Here is a 21,124-nt window from a genome sequence, read left to right on the forward strand (position 1 = left end):
TTGAATGTCAAACCTTTATAAAACAATTTTTCAGTACTAATACTAGAGAAAAGTTTATCTTATTAGTTTATTGTTTTTGTATTTGAGTAAAAATGTTTTCTTATTTTAAATAGATAACATATCGATACTTTTTTTTTTTTCAAAATCGAAGCAGTTAAAACTTGAGGACGACTTTGAACTATAAAATTTAGTAAATGCATTGATTTATTTTAATGCTATATTTATAGATATTTTGTTATTAATATATTCTTAAGTTTAATAATAGGTGTTTAGCCAAGAGAATTTAGTAAAAGAGAGATTCAAATAGTCACACGATACCTTGGTGGTGATCAAATGGTGTCAACTAATGTTGAGGGCGATGGTACTGCCTACAGAGATGTTAAAATAGCTTCTGCACCATTACTGAGAACCAGCCACTAAGAACCATTATCCAGTATTGGATATTGGCTTTGATCATTGGACACAACGCAGACGTTTAGATGTACATAAAACTATACGATCACATAACTTTTTATTGGTAAAGGGAATCGTTCTACAGCATCACAGGTAGATTTTCCTGTAATGTTTCAGCCGGTGATAACTGAGCAACCTAGTCAGGGACTCTGAATTAACAGAGTAGGTAAGCTAGGTCAGTTAGGAGTAAATCAACAACGGATGGTGGATCACATGAAGGACGGATGGTGGATCACATGAAGGACGGATGGTGGATCACATGAAGGACGGATGGTGGATCATATGAAGGACGGATGGTGGATCACATGAAGTACGGATGGTGGATCACATGAAGGACGGATGGTGGATCACATGAAGTACGGATGGTGGATCACATGGAGAACGGATGGTGGATCACATGAAGTACGGATGGTGGATCACACGAAGATCGGATGGTGGATCACATGAAGTACGGATGGTGGATCACATGAAGTTGGAATGGTTGCAGAACTTCTAAATGACGGGAATTGGCGTTGCAGATAAACAGATGGATTGTTGGGAGTTGACAACGACGATCAGAGGAGCAGTTCACTGGAGTCGGGGTTATGAAGACGGTCCGTAGTTGATGGTTGCGCCTTTTTCTGGAAATAAGAAGTTCCGATATTTGATGTTACGAACTTAGTTATTCACACAAGAATTGTATGAACTATACATTGCTGAACATTTAGATGTTGTTGAACTTTTGAAATGATTTTATTTATGAATATTTTTGTTGTATTTGGGGAAATTTGCAAGTATTCATATTGTCACCGATTTTAACTAAAATATAAATTATATTTCTTAAGAAAGGGAGGAATGTGACAATATGATAGGCTAAAAATATATATATAAATATATATAAAATATATTTATATTTATATTGATGATTATATATTCTTAAAATGTTTATTAAATTGAATAAAATAAATACAGGGGAATATCTATTAAGTAAATCATGACCTTGTAAAAGGTTGTTCAATTGACCGCTGGGTTGCATATAACATGTTTACATGCAGACCAGGTGGTGACATGTAGCAATAACAATTAGTTATAACACTGAACATACGTGTACTCTTTGACCATCAATTTCCAGGTTGGTCAAAAACATGTCAATTAGAGACAACTTAATAGATATTCATCCCTGCATCTTTTGATTTAAGACTATAATGGTCAAATTAATAGAAACCTTGACGCTGTTTATATTCTGTATATATATTTGTGTATTTTATTATATTGGACACATCGGTCTAGGCAACGTTAATAAACTTATAGCAAAATACCATCTTGTTATAACATTGATGACTGCTGTACCCCAGATTTTACCTATTATGTCTGTTTTGGTCAGATTTTACCTATTATGTCTGTTTTGGTCACGCATCGTTGTAAATGTAATGAAATTCGATGCGACTGTCATATAAGTGAGAGGTTTAACGCTATAAAACCATGTTCAATCCACAATTTTCTACGTATGAAAGTGTCTGTACAAAGTCAGGAATATGACAGTGGTTGTCCATTCGCTTGATGTGTTTTATCATTTGATTTTGCCTTTGATTAGGGACTTTCCGTTTGGAATTTTCCTCGGAGTTGAGTACTTTTGTGATTTTACTTTTTTCCAAAAATTAAGTGAATTTCCTTTACTGCTTGTTATATATTATGACACGTTCTTTTATTACCTTTTGTTGTTCTATTGATTGAAAGAGGGCTCATCTAATCTAACTATACTACTTTTAGCTACTCAAAGTGTCTATGTGCTTACATGTCAGGTACATTGCCCGTGGTTGTCTTTTGCCATGCCACTTATTAAAAGGGGGAGGACTAATCTAATATAATAAACTACTCCTCCACATGTTTACTAGTAAGTGCCTGTCTAAAGTCAAGTACCTTGTCCGTGATTGTCTTTTGTTATTTCATTGATTAAAAGGGGGAAAGACAAAAATCTTATTAACTTCTTTAACTCCTTCTCATGTTTATGATTATACTATTCGGGTCCTATATGTTCTTCCATTTATTTGTATTGCAATTTCAGTACTGTTGTGTAAATGTAATGTTGTCATTGTAATGTTATATTTAACATTGCCATAAAAGCGGGAGGTTTGGCATGCCACAAAATCAGATTCAACCCACCATTTTTCTTGAAATGTTCTGTACCAAGTCAGGAAAATGGCCATTGTTGTATTATAGTTCGTTTCTGTGTGTTATACATTTTAATGTTGTGTTTCTGTTGTGTCGAAGTTCTCCTCTTATATTTGATGAGTTTTCCCTCAGTTTTAGTTTGTAACCCGGATTCGTTTATTTCTCAATCGATTTATGAATTTCAAACAGCGGTATACTACTGTTTCCTTTATTTATGTACCTGTATAAAGTCAGGTATGTTGTCAGCTGTTGTATTTTGTTATTCCTAATCGTTGTTTTTGATGTTTTTATTGCTGCCTTATAAATGGCAGTCTGAGATTGCTGTGACGGTACACTTTGTGAATTGTTTAGGAATGTGATTCCAAGATTGCTGTGACGTCTGACGGTCCATTTTATGACTTGTGTAGTCCCGTAATGCTTAGAGGCTTTCAGATTTCATAACAGTTTCGGACTACGTTGACGGATACCCACATAACCTTCTTCATACACACTTTTCTTATCAAAATGATTTGTTCTTTGTGAAGTCCAACAGACATGATGATGCCTAGAGTGTGTAGGTAACAGTAATATGTTTGGTTAGCTTGCATGTTGGCTGAACCGTGAAGTCATCGTTTAATTAGGTATAATACTCTCTTTTATAAGAGTAGCCTAGTCCGACAAATAACTAATATATTGTCTGTTGGAAAGAATTATTCCGAAAGCAGGGTAGTATAACTAACCTAATTATGATTTTACGGTTCAGCTTGTAAGCAAGCAAGCTGACCAAGGCTATAACTTTATCTGCACAATTAATGCATTTTGCTGTATTAAGTAATTGTTTTGCCTTTATATAATCTATGGTATTGATTTGTTTTTTATTATTTCATTATATATACTTCTTGGTCCACGCCCATTGTTGCTTTGGGATCGCTTCACAATTGTTCATTGCAAGTGTACGTCTGTTTGATGTGAGTTCCAGACAAAGATCCCATAACTGTAGTTTAATTTGTTGATCCTGAAAGATGTACAATTAATCTTTAAGTCAGTTGTTATAGTATTAGTCTGAAAATTTAAATCATAACTAAATATTCTGTTTCTGCTTTAATTTGATCAATATTTTATCTATATCATATTTTTGAATATTGAAAAATGTATATCTTTTTAAAATGCTCACATTCGAGTATGTTTTATTGTCTGAGGATTTGTATGTTTGATGCTTTTGGTGTTGTCTTTCGGATTAGACAAAATACATTTACACATCAGCTTTGTATTTTACTTAGTCAAAAAGTATTAATAAAAATACGGAGCTCCAAGTTAAATTCAGAAGGGAAGTTCATAAAATGAAACGTATAAGATTTAATTAACAGATGTAATTTATCAATCTATATTTTTATAAGATAATTACAACTATTGTCATACGAGAAACTATGGGTAAAAAGTAAAAATCACAAAAATACTGAACTCCGATGGAAAATTCAAAACGGAAAGTCCCTAACCAAATGGCAAAATCAAATGATAAAACATAACTGAGTGCCCTGGTCATTCCTGCAAGGTTTGTTCTGCTCAATTTTTATTTTTCTGTTGATGTTTTCTTGACTTCTATACATATTTTATTTGTGTGTCTTTTGCTCGTATTATGGTTTAAAGTTCTTGACTGATGGTAATTGGTTGCCATATTTATAGTATCTTATACCTTCTTTTATTCTATAGATAAAACTTTCCAAGTTTGTCTCCGACAATTCATTTCAGCTCTTGGACTCTTATTATCGAGCTCCAGTTTTAGTTGTTAACAAACTAGCTAATTTGAATTTATCAAAAGTAACGTTTACAATTTTACTGAAAACTGAAACAGAAACCGCTTGATTGTTGATAACTTTTGAAATAAGCTTTCATCAAGGGTTTGTAACCCAGTATTGGCTTGCTGCTCGGTGTGAGCTAATGCTCTGTGCTGAAGACCTTGAACTTTTAAAATGGTTTTCCTTTATAAATTGTGACTTGAATGAAAGAGTTTTCTCATTGGCATTCCTACCGCATCTTTTTTTATCAATTAAAGTTATGCCATCATACAATGACAAAATTAAAAGATTTACACACTTAAAACATTTAAACATGTGTTTACCTTTGTAAATTGCCAAGTTTGAGTTGATCCCCCATCACAACGAATGAAATGAAGCGTTTTATTTTTGGAATTAAAATCAAGACACGCACTATTTCTTTCTATCCTGCTATCAGCTGTTAATCTAAAGAACTACAAACAAAAAAGTTATTAAACATGCATTGATCAACTTCTACCTATCACTTTGTTTCCGAATGATTAAAAAAAAAACAGAATAAAAGATGAACTAAACACTTTAGATAAATGAATAAAACAACAATGCAATGTTTTGAACTTTACCAAAACATTTGACAAATTGGATACGTGCATAAGCTTAATTAGCGGGATAATACATACTGATCAATTCCAATGACATATATGAGTACATTCACCAATTTCACTCTGTATAATTCTGAAAATGATGTCGAAGTGATTGCATTTAAAATAGAATAATTATGTGCAAAACTCGAAACTAGTATCCAATCTTCCACATAGATGTTAAAAAGGTTCACAAAAATTGCATTTAGAGATGGACCAAACTGATAATCCCAATATTTTTTCTGATTACCATGATTTACCTGATTTCCGCCTCCTCCATGACAAGGTTGTCCTTGGACTTGTATTGTCGCACTGTGTCCACCACCCATGGAATCCATACAAATAGAAGGTGCTAGAAAACTCTTCAGCTGTAAATTTAGATGTACGTTATTATTGAATTTTGAAGAAAGATCTGACTTTTATTGAATCTCTCTTTGTAATCTTTACGAGTATTTTCAACGTATAAAAACTTATAATACTTCTACTCTTTTATCGTCACTGCTGATTATATATTGAGACTGCACGTGGATTATAAATCATTAGTTCTTTACGGTTGTGGTTTGTAGTATATACTACATCTATATTTATTCCTGTTCTGTGAGATAACAGTAAAAAATCTTTTCTTAATGTAATTATGAACAACGGTCTTTCTACTGAATCTTAGATATTACCTCCCCAACAAAAAGAGCTCTCTTTGGCAGTTTTATTGTAGGAAAAACGTTCTTCACATACCAATCAAAACTGTGACAGTTCAGTTTCTTTCGTAATTCTTTTCTTGAGGATATGTCACCGTAGTTACCCTATTTGGAAAAGCAAACTATTTTAAATTCTACTTTTATTATTGAAAGCACAAACAGATATATTTGAAACGAAATTAATATGATATGTTGTTAAAAAAAATATAAAGTTAGAGACTAAAAGATCTAAAATATTTTGTCATATTGTTTGGCATGTGCCTTTGCTGTTCTGTATTACATTATGAAGAAATAGTGTATGTAAAGGACACAGCATCTCATCAAATCTAGAAAATCCTCTTAACTGAAAATTGTTTTAAAATGTGAAATTCAAGAGTTTGTTTATCATTTACTCACCAAATTGAAGTTGAGAGTTCCATAGTAATAGTCTTTATAATCATCCATCCACACCTCCGCAACACGAACAGAATTATGACGTAACGTCTCAAAAATTGGCGTCGAACCCCATTTGTAAGGACTAACTGATCTAAATATATGAGCTACAGCCGAACAAGGATGGATTTCTAGGCTACCACCGCACATCCAAACCTTTAAAGCAAAATGTTTTTTGGTATGATTATTCTAATTTTAAATAATGTGTTCTAGTTGAATGTAAATTGACGTCACACTTAAATCTGGAAACTATAAGGAAACTTAAATCTAAACAACAAGATAAGCAAAGACCAGATGTCAGATTGTTTTTGTGATTAAAATTGTAGTTTAATTCCTAATATGGCAAATTATAAATGTTTAAAAAAAGTTTTAATTACGAAAAATTGCGTACGTTTTGTAGGATTTTGAATTATTTGTTTCTGAAACACCAACTTGTTGATCGTGGTATGTACATGCGAATATACCTTATCTGGAAAATGTGGCCTGATGGTGTGAAAAAGTATCGGTTTCAAAACTATATTAATGACAACATAACCTCAATCTTTAAAGACTTATTCGATCTTACATTTGAAGATTAATATTCTTAACCAAAACCCAAAGTGCAAAGTATTTTGGAAGCAAACCTGTGGTATTGTTTTTAAATAAACAATCAACTCATATAAGTAAAAGACTTCGTGCAATTAAAAAAAAGCCCAACATGTTTAATAAGCAAGTTGTTGACAGCTTTTGCACTACACGAAATACACTATTTAATATTCGATGTCCAGTGTCCTACTTCTTTCTCGGTAAATATATCTACATGCAGTTATGTAAAAATCCTACAATATAATTGAGGAATTATTCATTCATTAATATCTCATTACAAAGTTATGTGGAGTTAATACTTTGAAAAAGTGTGCAATACAATAATAATATAATAAGTTTATTAAATACCTGCTGTGAAAATATGCATCGATTTGCACAAACAGTAAATGTTTTGAATTATGAAAATGGATTTCTTTTTACTATATATTCATTTGAATGGCAATAATCTTGATGATTTCCATAATTGGCAATCAAGAAAATTAACCAAATTGCAATCTTAGCACTTCATAGGCTTAAACAATTTTAAGGAAAAGTTGAAAATATAAAATTGCAAAAATACAACCACACACCTGAACGAAAGTTTTACAGTTTCAAAAAACATGGGAAAATAGCCGTCTAATAAAAAAAATCTTAATTCATTTTGTTCTTATTTTTATCTTACATTATATTTTGAGCTTAACAAAAGCATCCGAAAAGACGAGGGATGTGTGAATGTAAACTGTTTTAACTCCACCATGTTGTGTCTGTTCCAAGGTAGGCTATACGGATCATGTTTGCTCGGGTTAGTTTATCTGTCTAGGGTTTTTTTCGCGGATGAGTTATATATTGTTTGTTAATGTGATCTGTGATCAAGTATTTTTGGTTGATTTCTGTTACCTTTTCAGGTATGATTGATCATAGAAGAAGTAAGTTTTACATACCCTGAATGATATTTCTAAATTTTCTCCTCCCCAAATATTCATGCCTTCATCGTATGTTCCTATTTTTGTAAAGAAATCTCTGGAGATAGTAAATAAACCGCCTGCTATTGTTGGTGATCTGAAATTAACAAAAAGAAAAATTACACCAATACCGAACATCAAGTAAAATCCAAAACGTAAAGTCTCTAATCAAATGATAAAATCAAAAGCTCAAATACATCAAACGAATTGATAAAACGGTCATTGTCCTGGCTTGGAAAATGAAATTTTGGGATTATATGAATGAATATTTGAATTATATGAATGGATATTTTGATTATAAGAATGAATAATTTGATTTAATGAAGGAATATTTTAATTTTATGAATGCATATTTTGATTAAATGAATGAGTATTTTGATTTTTTGAATGAATATTTGGATTTAATGAATGAATATTGTGATTTTATAATGGAACATTTTAATTATATGAATGAATATTTGGATTTAATGAATGAATATTTTGATTTTATGAATGAATATTTCGATTTTATGAATAAATATTTTGATTTTATGAATGAATATTTTATTTTCATGAATACATATTTAATTGTTATGAATAATTATTTGAACATATATTTATATTTTATGCATTTATGATTTATTTTATGAACACATGTTATGATTTATTGATTATATATTTAATTTGTATGAACAAATATTCGTTTTTACAAACATTTTTTTAAAATTTTATGAACATATATTTTGTTTTTGTGAATACAGCAACATTTCACACGCCATAGTTTAACATAGTTCCATGATGTTTAAAACTCTTTTGTTTCCTTAAATTGATTAAGAGGTGAGTTTGAAATTATAATCTAGCTCATTTGTAGAACACCGTTGTTATTATTGGATCATCTACGGTATGACCTCCTCCGTGTTTAAAAAGTAAATGAAGAAAATCATAACCTTACTGCTCATATCTTTTAAATAAAAACATGATTAAAGAAGGAACAAATGTTCTTTTGATAGGTAAGTAGTTCAAGATCTTGATCCACTATTGGCGTTCGTTGCATTAATAGAAAAGAGAAAGATACCAAGAGGATATTCAAATTCATAAGTTAAAAACAAACTGACATAACCATGCTAAAAAATGAAATCTACCAACAGAACAAACAACAGTATACAAAGCACAACATACAAAACTTTAAATTGAGCAACACAAACCCAACCGAAAAATCAAGAGTTAAAATCAGTCAGGTCTTTCGAATTAGGTTAGCATATGCTGCTCCACATGTGAAGGATTACCCTATAGATGCATACGTCAATAAACTATCATACATATACCAAGTGATTTAACGGATAAGTAAATGACACCAACTTCGTAAACAATCGGTAATGTCAATTTTCTAACCACAAAACTTGCCTGAATGTTAAATTGAATTGAAACACTTTTTCGTGAAAAGGATAGACACTATTTAAATAAGGAGATACGGTATGATTGCCAATGAGACAAATATCCACCAAAGACTGTGACCGATACAAATAAAACAGACAAAGGAACAAAGTAAAATATTCAAATCAAAGTAAGAGCAATACTAACCCAGACAAAATTTAGGCTTGAAACAGATGCTCCGGAAGAGTTGTCAGATTCTCTTCCACGTGTGACAGCAACATATTGCTCATATAAGTACAAATTCAGTGATAAAACTTGTAGGTATCATTGTGGGAAAATATATGATGGGATTGTGGTTAAGACAGTCGGAATGTAACTGTCGTCATCTGTGAAACAAATACTATTTGTACAACAGTAAACCAACTCGTCCGTATAATTTTCGAAGGAAACATTTAAACATTACCACTTGAAAATCTTAGTTGAATAGCGTCTTGTATGCAGCAACCGACTATCAAGAAAATCAAGATAAGAAATGCAACCGGCTGGAATGTTGCTACATAGAAATGGAAACGTCACAAACTGTTGTTCTCAAACGACCATTTTCTAAATTTCTAAATATACATATATGATATTATAAGGCAGACTTAACTGTACCTGTCGTATCTTTTATTTTGAGTTCAATGGAAAAGATGCATTCAAGATAGTCAACAACAAACATCTTGAGCAAATGGTGTCAACAGAAAAAGTAGTAACATTTTTTTTTACACAATTCGCACACACTAAACTCACTGTTCAAATATGAGCAGTTGGCAATAATTGTTAGAAAAGTGAGCCTCTTCACACGAAAAACAAATATCAGCAATTGACCAAATACTTACTTCTGTGGATCAGCCGCGTCTTGTTGCTGTTGCCTTTGTGTTCGTGGTATATTATTCCAATTAAAAGACATTTTTTCAATATCAAATCCCCCTACTGCAACGAGAGAAGCCACGGATTTTTGACTACTGAAGCTATCACTACTAATGATAGGAATAAGAGGAGCTACAGCAATAGTAGGGTCGGTATGTACTCGGTCTAATAATGGTTCTAACCAACCTGTAAAATGCCAAATACTTTTGTAAAGTTATATATCAGAAATACGGATTTGTATGTGCATGCTTTTTATTCCCATTTCCAAGCTAGAATGTAGGGCACACTGTTTGGTATTGCCACTTGTCTTGATGTATACGAATTAACATTTGTTATGTTAACACAGCCTGTGTACTAAACTGGTGGTATAAGTGATAAATTACAAATCTTTTACATTGTTTTTAATGTAAACATATTAAATGATATAAAAATATGTATTTTGGAGACAACTTTCAATAGGTATCAATAATATACACCGTCCTAGTTCACGAGTATCGACTGTCATATACATGATATATAGGGACTAGTATATTCAAGTACTGAATCTCTTTTGTACTTTTGTTATCGAATACAAATAGTTTTAAACAGTGACATTCTTAAAGCAGATTCAAAAAGTAACACAGAAGTGTTCACATTTTCAGTATTTACCAATTTTGTTAGTAATGGGTGTAATAAATAAAGGCAACAGTAATATACCGCTGTTCAAAACTCATAAATCCATGAACAACAAAAAAATCGGGGTAACAAACTAAAATTGAGGGAAACGCAGTAAATATAAGAGGAGAACAACGACACAGCATTAAAATGTAACACTCACAGAAACGGACTAAGCATAAGACAAAATCCTATGAAAATAACAAGTATAACATCAAAACCAAATAAGTGAATTTGGGATAGATAAGTACCGTGACACGTCTTATAGTAATGTTAATAACATTAACGGTACCAATTTTCCTGCACCAGTTGCGCATTTCAATAAGACATGTCTCTTCAGTGATGCTCGTGGCCAAAATATTTGAAATCTTAAACTTTAATAAAAGATAAAGAACTATAATCCAAAAGGTCCAAAAAGTATAACCAAATCCGTGAAAGGAATTAGAGCTTTGCACGAGGGAGACTCATTCCTTAATTTATAATAATTTCTAACATGTTGTAACATCCAATTTTAATAACACAAAAACAATCCGTATTTTCATGCCAGTACCAAGTACTGGCTACTGGGCTGGTGATATCCTCGGAGACTAACAGGCCACCAGTAGAGGCATCGACCCAGTGGTAGTAATAAGATTAACGGTACCAATTTTCCTGTACCAGATGCGCATTTCGACAATACATGTCTCTTCAGTGATTATCGTGGCCAAAATATTTGAAATCCAAAGCTTAAATAATAAAAGATGAAGAGCTATAATCCAAAAGGTCCAAAAAGTATAGCCAAAATTAAATAACACATTCTTAAGTTTGATAGTTTAACTAAAATAACATATTTATCTGGAAATATACGCAATAAACTTGTTGCAATTTCTAGACGAAGAATGTAAGAGATACATTTTCTTGGTCGATTAACATTTATGGGAAAGCTTATAGATGTTATTAAAATTATAAATATACTTATTTAAATTTTGAAACATTAGAAGTTTACCTGGAAAGCATTCCACATGAGAATCCAGAAATGTGAGAGTATCTCCTGTTGTAATAGAATACCCAAGTAGTCTGGCTCGCACCAATCCTTCTCGTTTTTTCGTGTGTAATACTTTTACTTTTTTAAGTGTTGTCATATAATCGTCTAATGGTTTCTTCAAATGTGCTGCAATAAAAATTTATCAATTAACGGGTGTGTCTTTCATGTTTTGTTCCATTCTTGGTCGGTTGTTGTTTCTTTGACACGTTCCACATTTGGTTGTTATCTTTCGCAAAACTAGTGCATCATAATTATTTAAATTACTCAAGATTAATTAGCATACAAAATATGGTATTCTTGGTTGTAAAATTAACGACCTGAATAAAACCACCTTTGAATTTGTAATTAACGGGGTCAGAATTCAACAGTCAACGAACATTTTCGAATTTGAATGTTACTATGCTTTATTATATACTTTTTGAAATACGATGTTGAAGACAGTTCTTTTAAAAACATGTTTTTTTACAGATTCGTTAAGAAATATCCAAATCCAAGATCAAGTAATGTTTATCTTAAAGAAGGTGAATCAATTGCTGTCACTTAGACACATTCCCCATTTCCATCCTCAATTCTATTATTTCAAACCTTCTTTTGATTTGGTTCAAAATCCTTTTTTTAATAACCTTTGACTAAGTTTTTAGCGTAAAATCAAGTGGAAAATGACCATGATTCTTTTAAATATTTTAAACAAGCGGTAACACAGTTTTCTCTGAATGTTTGTTTTCCCCTTAATTGTCATTTGGTCCAAAAACAGTGCATTTTTTTGTTTTCATTTCTAGGCGTTGCTAAACTCAAACTTTATTGCCACCGAAAAAAATTGAATTTCTGTCGATAGAATATATTTAATTTAGATGCAATATCTGTTTGTCCTATTGAAAGATTAAAGCGGAAAATGTTTGTCGACTTTTTTTTATTATTTCAGTAAGTTTTCATCATAGTTCAATTAAGTCACCGTAGTACACGTATGATTCAATAACAAGTACCTGATGTTTTTAGTCATTTTATGTAGTATTTGGTTAGTTTAACAGCAATAGTGTCCATAAAAGAACATCTTGTAGTATTTCACACAAAGAGCAGTAGTACATTCATTTAGCCTGGAGTGCTTTTGCATGTATTTGTAATCATTGTCAATATGACTTAATATGCATGTCAATGTGTCGAGACATAAATGTTTTATGTTTTTAGAACGTTTAATGCACATTCTTATGGTGAAATGGATGTAAAAACTGCGGTTACCAAGTACCTACCTAAATCTGAAAAGTCGTCTACCAGAATTATTTCATGTATCAGATATGGTGGCGACCGGTCCAAAATACTGTGGACAGTACGCAGTAAAACCGACCAAGCCTCATTATGAAGACAAATTATTACACTTGTATTTGGGAGATCTTTTGGATAAATTTTTGCTTTACATCTGAAATGGATTAGTTTAGACACAAAAGTCTGTCAATTTTCTACACCTTCATTGCTGTTAATGTTTACGCATATATCTACCAATCATTGAAAGTGTCTAAATTATAATTGTCATTATTAACGTTATGATCGCTGTAAGTCTCACCATTGCGATTGCTGTAAGTGTCTATCTTGTCATTGTTATAAGTGTATAAATTGTCATTGCTATAAGTGTTTGATTATAAAATTGTATAGTGTTACTGAAATACTGCGAATTTTGATCAGTATGTTTACGTTGACATTATTACAAGCGTCTGAAATGATGTTGTCATTTGTGCAAGTGTCTACATTATCATTGATGTTACTGTTTTAGTAATTTACACTGTAATTATGAAATTTAAAGTTTCTAAACAATAATTGTTGATGGTAGTGTGTACATTATTATCAAAGTTCATATACATGATATAGTTATCATACGTTTCAAATGTCCATACTGTATTTTCATAGCTATAAATGTAATATTTTAATTGCTAAAAGTTTGTACATTATAGAATTAAAAGGTAATTGTAAGTTTCTGCATAATCATTATGCAACATTTAGTCATTCTTAAGTTGTTTGCATTGTCATTGTGGTAATGGATTTATAGTGAATATCTTAACTGCATTGCTTCAAATATTAGATTTCCTATTATCTATTAGTCCTTTCTGTTATGAAGATATTTTACAAACCCTTCCAGACGTAGACGTAGATGGAAGTTCTTTTTTTCAACTTTAAACAATGCTTTTGTCAAAGCATATTGGATTTGAAACTTACTGTGGATTTCTAATATCTGCCAGTCTTCTGTGATACGATATCATATCACTTACATACTGATTAAATCCATTTAGTTTGTACAATCTATCATACTGTGACCTCTCATCTGGGGCTAGTTTAGTGACGTTAACTCTTACAGCACTACCCATCTCACCTTATAGGATTATAAATAATAATGTCATTAAGAAACAAAGATTATAAGAAAAATTGATTGAAGTTTGAACTTGAATTTTTGAAACATTTTTTAGATTAGTAAATACATATACATACGTATGCTTTTAATTAACAAACCAAAAGTAAGTAAAAACCGTTAATTTTTAGTTTCTGTCACTGGATTTGTTGTTGTGGGCCTGTTATGCGGACTATACGATATGGCCTTTGCTCATTGTTGAAGACCGTACGGTGACCTATAGTTGTAAATTTCTATATCATTTTGTCTCTTGTTGAGAGTTGTCTCGTTGGCAATCATACCACATTTTCTTTTGTATATTAAATGTTGCAAGTACGATACTTTAGTATTTCGATTACAGAATGCTAGCCATTAAACCAGATTCAAAACACCCTTTTTTCTCAAAATGGCCTGCACCAAGTCATGAATAGGGCAGATGTTATCAAATAGTTCGTTTCTATGTATGTTGAGGTGGCGTTTGTTTTTGTTGCGCTTTATGTTTCTGTTGTTCCGTTGTTTTTTACCTATAGTTTCCCTCGGTTTTAGTTTGTTACCTGAATTAGTTTTCTCTGAATCGATCTATGACGGTATACTATTGTTGCATTTATCTAACTTACCTGGTGCATCCATCGAAGCAATGACGTCTAAATGTTGTAATCTTTTCCATTCACTATCTGGGATTACATACACATTTGGGTTCTCATTAGCATTGTTTTTCTTTAATTTTGTCTCTGTAAATTTCAAGCCGGCATCCACATGCTCCTTTGGTGAAGATTTATTACTTAATCGGCGGCTTTCAAATTTTTGTTTCGGGGGTTGAAGTTGTTGATGTAGAAATCGAGAAGGAACTTTATTCTTTTGTACTGAATTTATTTTGGGTGTTTTCAACAACGGTCTCCTTACTTCAGGACTTACAAATGCATCAACTTTTAGAGGTTTTTTGTTATGAACAAGTTTGAAATGGTCACTTGATTCTAGTGCTTCTTGAATTTTAATATTATCTCTTAGATATTGTCTGTGAATATGATCTTCGTGAAACATTAGTATCATTAAGGTGATTGAAAACCATATTAATGAGACAACAAAAATGGTAAGAAAAAAAGATGATTTGGTGATCTTAGTCATTGTGTATAAAAATAAGTTATCACTGGTATTATATTTTAAGTACTTGTCGGTGGTGACTACTTTGATGTAAATGTAATCGCTTGCTTAGTTATTAAGATTAAGTACAATTCCGTAGATTTAAAATCTGGTCATTAGTACTAGCATTTTGGCTAAGAAAATAACGAAGAAATTTAAGTATTTTAAAACTTACTCAAGACAATATGTATAAGTTAATATGGACATACACATTAATCTCCCTTTCATAAATGCAAACACACATTCAAATATTAAGAAACATTTTTGGGGATTTTATGTTAAAATTGAAATTATTTTTATAGTTTGCAGTGCAATTTTTCACTGAAACCGTAGCACCTTTAAAAAGCACTAGATGAACATTTTAGGTGTTAGAATAGACCTTATCCGAATTAGACCTATTTTATTTTATCTTTTTCTCAGTCAAGGCTGTATAGGCTGAGACATGTATATATATTCTGAAAAAAAAGAAGTAAACTGATAACTATTTAGACCACTAAGACAAAATACTATTGATATTAGCTAAAACACTCTTTAATCCGCACGTTACGACGTATATCAATCATCGATTTAAACATATTATAAAAGTTTACAGGAGAGATAAGCACTACCGAGAGTTCCATTGTTAACATATACAAATCTGGACAATATAAATGTTAAGAGATTATAATTGTTATCGTTCAAAAATTGCCGAAACAGAATAAAATAGTATACAAGCTAAATATCTAATAATATTTCTGATAATGTCTGTCCCTTTATATTATTTTTTAATAATTTCGAAGTTACCAATGACTATGTTTCCCTTTCCCAGTTGAGCTATTTGTCAGATTGAAATCACATATAAATGTGTACCTAAATTGTTTTAATTTCACACGGAATTAAATTCATTGGTACTCATCTACCCGTTGTAATTCTACTTAATGTTAAAACGTGCGCACTGAATACTTGTTTCCGGAACACAACACGTTTCAGTACAGTCATTAATAAACATTGTCACTTAAAATCATAATTGTACCCTTAGTTGGCTCCTGGGCGGGCTAACATCGATAACTGACAGTCCACCTTAAAAATTGCAGACCCAGCAGTAATTACAACTGTATATAACGACTTAATGTGTCTTGGAACACTTTTCTTTAAGTAAGTTATTCGTAGAATACTTTCGTTTGAAATTACAAAAACCATTTACAGAATCATAAGCCGAAATCTGTTAAGACAATTATTGTTTGAGGGAATTACAACTTAAGTTTTAGTACACATATGCCATCCATATACTGACAATTCACAATATAAATTATGAAACTCATGGGCGTGAAGTGTTCAGGAGGACTAAATTTGCATATTAATAAATGGAAAACTTAGAAATTTAACGCTCCACAGAAAAATAAATGCAAAAAGACATGCACAAGGTTTTCTGTACAAAAAGTTGTTAGATAATAATAGCGTTTTATGATCAACATACCTTATCAAGTTTTAGATATATCCTTAGTTTATAGATGACACGTGTTTAGCTTATTGATTACATCAAGATGTTGCATGCCGGAGTCATGTTTATTCATTTATTTTGTTCATTGATTTCCTTTTAACTTCAATATTCGGTAATATCATTTCCTTTTTTCATTTTCAGTGTATCTAATATTAATGAGTAGGACAACGTTGAAAATAAGTTTAGTTTTATGTGTAAGTAACGACGAAACATTAAAGGTAGAAATAATGAAATAGATAGTTGTCAGGATAATCACATTTGACATGCAAGTGCACAAGTATTTTTCTTATTTTCAAAAGTAGGTAAAACGGAAAATGTATTGGTTTATTTGTAAATTTTTTTGTCAAATACAGATGCATAATTAGAGCTTAGACATTTTCTAATCACCAGTTTGGTTTGCAGTATACTCTACGCATATTCCCTAATAATCTTTAGAATGACAGAAGCACCAATTATTGATACAAATACATATATAAATAATTATATAAAAGTTATAGTTTGTACAAACTTTGTCTTTTGATAATTGCATAACTTATTCATAACACTGATACATTTTTTTAGAGAATCATTAATATGTGAAATTTTAAAATAGCTTCCTCAAAAGTAAAAGTAAATTAAAGGCCTTATTATAAAATACGGGCGAAAGATACCAGAGGGACAGTCAAACTCATAGACAAAAAATCAATTGACAACGCCATGGCTAAAAAATGAAATGACAAACAGACAAATAATAGTACACAATACATTACATAGAAAACTAAAGACTAAAGACTAGGCAACACGACACCCACCAAAAACGGGGTGGGGGGTGGGGGGGGGGGGGTGATCTCAGGTCTCCGGAATAGCAAGCAGATCCTGATAACTTGTTCATAAAGTCTGTACCAATTATAATAATAATTTGAGCAAAAATCGCAACTTTTATTAAACGTATATATATCATAAATATGAAACGACCGTAAATTACTTGTTTGCAATGACATGTAATATGAAAAAAGTAAAATGACAAAAAAAACCGAGCTCCAATACGGAAAGTCCCTAATCAAATGGCAAAATAAAAATCTCAAACAACTGTCACATTCCTGAATTCGGACAGGGATTTTCGTATGTTGTAAATGGTGGATTTAACCTACTGTTATAGCCAGCCAAATCTCACACTTGTATGACAGTCGCATACAATTCTATTATTTTGACAACGATGTGTGAACAAAACAAACAGACATAAAAAGTAAAAATGTCAAAATAGGGGTATAACAGTCGACATTGTTTAATGCTCTTAATAACTTTAAAAAATAAACAAATATGTAACAAATAAACACACAAAGGCATAAAGACAAAACATATAAGCAAAAATGAAAGAAAAATCTATAGCAAAATGACACAGTGGAAATTAAAAAAATCAAACGATAAACCGTTTTAGAAAAAGGACGAAACATACCCCTGGTTTATTAACTCTCTGCTTATACACTAATGTGAAGCTGGTATATTGCTACTAAAATTGGTCATGGGGAAATTGATAATTTCAAAATTAAAATTGTCTCGTTTGTCACAGACTTTAGCACTGAAATTACCGTGTATCTCAAATTTGAGTTAGAAGTCTAACAATTAGCCGTACCTATTGTTTCTTTAATTTCTAGTTTTTGGGGATATGTTTGGAACCAAATCAGTAATGTTTGAATGTTCATGGAAAGAACATCATCAATATATCTGAATGTGAAACTCGATGACCTGGCTTCTTTGATCTTCTTGTTTTGACAAGTGTCTAAAGGAACTCCGACTCGTATGCAAATAAGACGAGGTCAACAAAGAGATGAGAACAGTTCGGTCCAATAGGAATGTCGACAATATGTTGAAATAAGTCTACCTTCAAATTCCAAACATATGTTTTTAATAAGAAAATCCAGCATAATGATCACTTGTTCTTTTGTGTAGCATTTTTAACCTTTCTGATCACTATTAACATAATATGCCGTATCGTCTCCCAATGTTATAAATGCATTACTTACTTTGTGTTTTATGCTGAAAAGCATTGTGGATTGTTTCTTTTAGATTTTTCAATTTGCGTTGGGAATGGTGGTTTAGAAAAGCTCAAAAGCTTTGATATAACTAATTTCAGAAAAAAGAGATTAACAATTATCCAGAAGCTCTTTAGCGTTTTTAAGAATCCACATATGGTTAATACAAATACGCGAACAAACTGTCTCACAATATTTCTGAAGACCTTCTCTAGTTGTAGTTATTTTTGTCAATCTAATGGACTATTAGTTTAGTCGAACATGCAGATGAGCCGACAATGTATCGTTGTTTTTACGGAATTTTGTGAAGCTGCGGTATCAAAAACAAAGAAAGTAAGTGTTTCGATTTATTATTTAATGTTATGTACATTGAAGCCATGAAGGATTTATGACACGCCAAAATCTCATCCTTATCAAATGATATGTTTTGTTTGTGGGATTACATGAGTTATTGGTGTAGTCAGATTACAAATACTTTTAAAATAAGACACCCGTTTAGCTGTTTGGGATGGACAAATCCGTATCTACGGATGTTAAATTCAATACACAATCGGAAGTATACCCAACTTTGTAGGCACACATTAAAAGTAAAAGAACGAAAATATCGAACTCAAATGAAAATTCAAAACGACAAGTCCTATATCAACTGGAAAAGTCAAAAATCCAAACACATCAATCGAATTGAAAGCAACTGTCAACTTCCTGTCTTGGTTAAGCCATTTCCGCATGTAGAAAATGGTGGATTAAACATGGTGTCTTCCTAGCTGAACCTCTGCCTTAAAAGTGGGACGAAAGATACCACAGGGACAGTCAAATGTAATTAGACCTGATATCGGCAACGATAAAAACCGGTAAACAAAGAACTTTAATTTACAGTCAAATAAAATTCCATTGTAATTACAACAACAAGTGAGCCAAAAACCGAGACATATTAAGAAAAATGTACAAAATTGCGGTACAGCAGCAGTAAACATGAGTTATAATCTTAAACATTATCAAAAAAATATATACCAACATAGAAAACCAAATGCATATAGACACTCTTTAGACAAAACACATAAGCAAAAATGAAGGACAAGAATACAAAAACTGACCATAGCACATCAGTACTATGAAGCGATGTATAAATACCGATCCACGCCAAAAGAATATTACCTAAAATAGACTAAACAGTAAAGGTAATAAAAACAACGTCAATACCTACTGTCTTTACCTTAAGACCATCATATAATAGTTGTGAAGTTGAAACGGAATATTTATCAACAAGGTCTTGGTATCTTTCGATGGACTCTTTTTCAGAAAAAGGACAAGACGTTTTTTGACATACCCCTGGTTCGTCAACTTTCTGCTAAGGTAGCTATTATATACGTCGGGCATCCACTGATCTTTGTAAGATGAATTAATACTTACCTACATCTGTTTTCTGTTGTCAATGCACATAAATGACCGTTAATCGTTGCCGATATCAGGTCTAAGTTTATTGATGACGCTGCTTCAGGAAACATTATCAGAATCATCCTGACTGCAATATAAGCTAAACTTGGACTTCGTTTGACATGTTTCAGCTTTTGATTTTGCAATTTGATTAGGGACTTGCCGTTTTGAATTTTCCTTGGAGTTAAGCATTTTGTGGTTATACTTCTTTATTGGATTAAATTGTTTCACAAACACCTAAAAGCCAATTTCAAACGAAGATGAAGAGCTTTCCTAATCAATTTGAAGGAACATAAGTAACGTGTTTTAAATACCTGCACACAAAACAAATCGTCAAATGGACCAGTATTGTTCCTAAAGAGGTTCTAGCTGTCAAATTCATGTTCATCGATTTGACTCAAATTCTCATATTTAATTTATAACAACTTAAAACATTTATTCAAACTATAAAAAGTTTTAAACAATATACCGGGCATGGGCTCTAGAATATGTGTGTATTCGTGTGTATTTTAGTCTTAATATAATTAACTGTCGAGTTGACATCCGAAACACCTCTGATTGCCATATAATCATTAATATACATATACATATATATCACACTCGTGCATTTGGAATTTTTTTAGGTCTGTTTAATTTCATATTATAGATTAAAAATATAGGTAAATAATCGTTTTGACCTTATAAGAAATAAAAAAAATTGAAGATCGAATCAGTCAATCAAATGATTTACTTTTGATTCACTTTCAATTTTGACATTTTCTTCATTTGAATAATTGAACACGCACGGTATCCATCTATAGCTAACTGGTTGAATAAAAGTTCACATGCATGAATACGGACTCAATGAGGTCGAATTATTTACTTGCAAGTGAATAATTCATCATCAATGTTTATCCCCTTTATTTAAGATTGAACCATACTGGCCGATGAAAGTGAATTATTTTTTCACTATATCTATATCTATTTCCTAAATTATTTAGCACCTCAAAAAAATCATACTTTAGTTTTTGTATATATCCCGTAGGAAATGCCCCTTTAATTTCAAATGAATAAGATTGTTTTAAGTTTGACTCATAAGATAAGTTACAAGCAATG

The 21,124-nt window shown here is 31.6% G+C and overlaps 1 protein-coding gene across 1 annotated transcript; it reads right to left on the minus strand.

Moving 5' to 3' along the window:
- Positions 1-3,410: 3,410 nt before the first annotated feature.
- On the minus strand, positions 3,411-16,603 carry LOC134707222 (polypeptide N-acetylgalactosaminyltransferase 5-like). Its single transcript, XM_063566814.1, has 12 exons — positions 16,560-16,603; positions 14,581-15,558; positions 13,795-13,948; positions 12,837-13,003; positions 11,551-11,715; positions 9,881-10,097; positions 7,629-7,746; positions 6,088-6,279; positions 5,668-5,796; positions 5,257-5,364; positions 4,703-4,831; positions 3,411-3,598 (listed from the first exon to the last, which is right to left on the minus strand). Exons 2-12 carry the CDS (start codon positions 15,086-15,088, stop codon positions 3,470-3,472), a joined length of 2,016 nt encoding a protein of 671 aa, XP_063422884.1. The 5' UTR covers positions 15,089-15,558; positions 16,560-16,603; the 3' UTR covers positions 3,411-3,469.
- Between the last annotated feature and the right edge of the window lie 4,521 nt (positions 16,604-21,124).

The sequence above is a fragment of the Mytilus trossulus genome, chromosome 2, assembly GCF_036588685.1.
Source record: "Mytilus trossulus isolate FHL-02 chromosome 2, PNRI_Mtr1.1.1.hap1, whole genome shotgun sequence".
NCBI classification, from domain to species: domain Eukaryota; kingdom Metazoa; phylum Mollusca; class Bivalvia; order Mytilida; family Mytilidae; genus Mytilus; species Mytilus trossulus.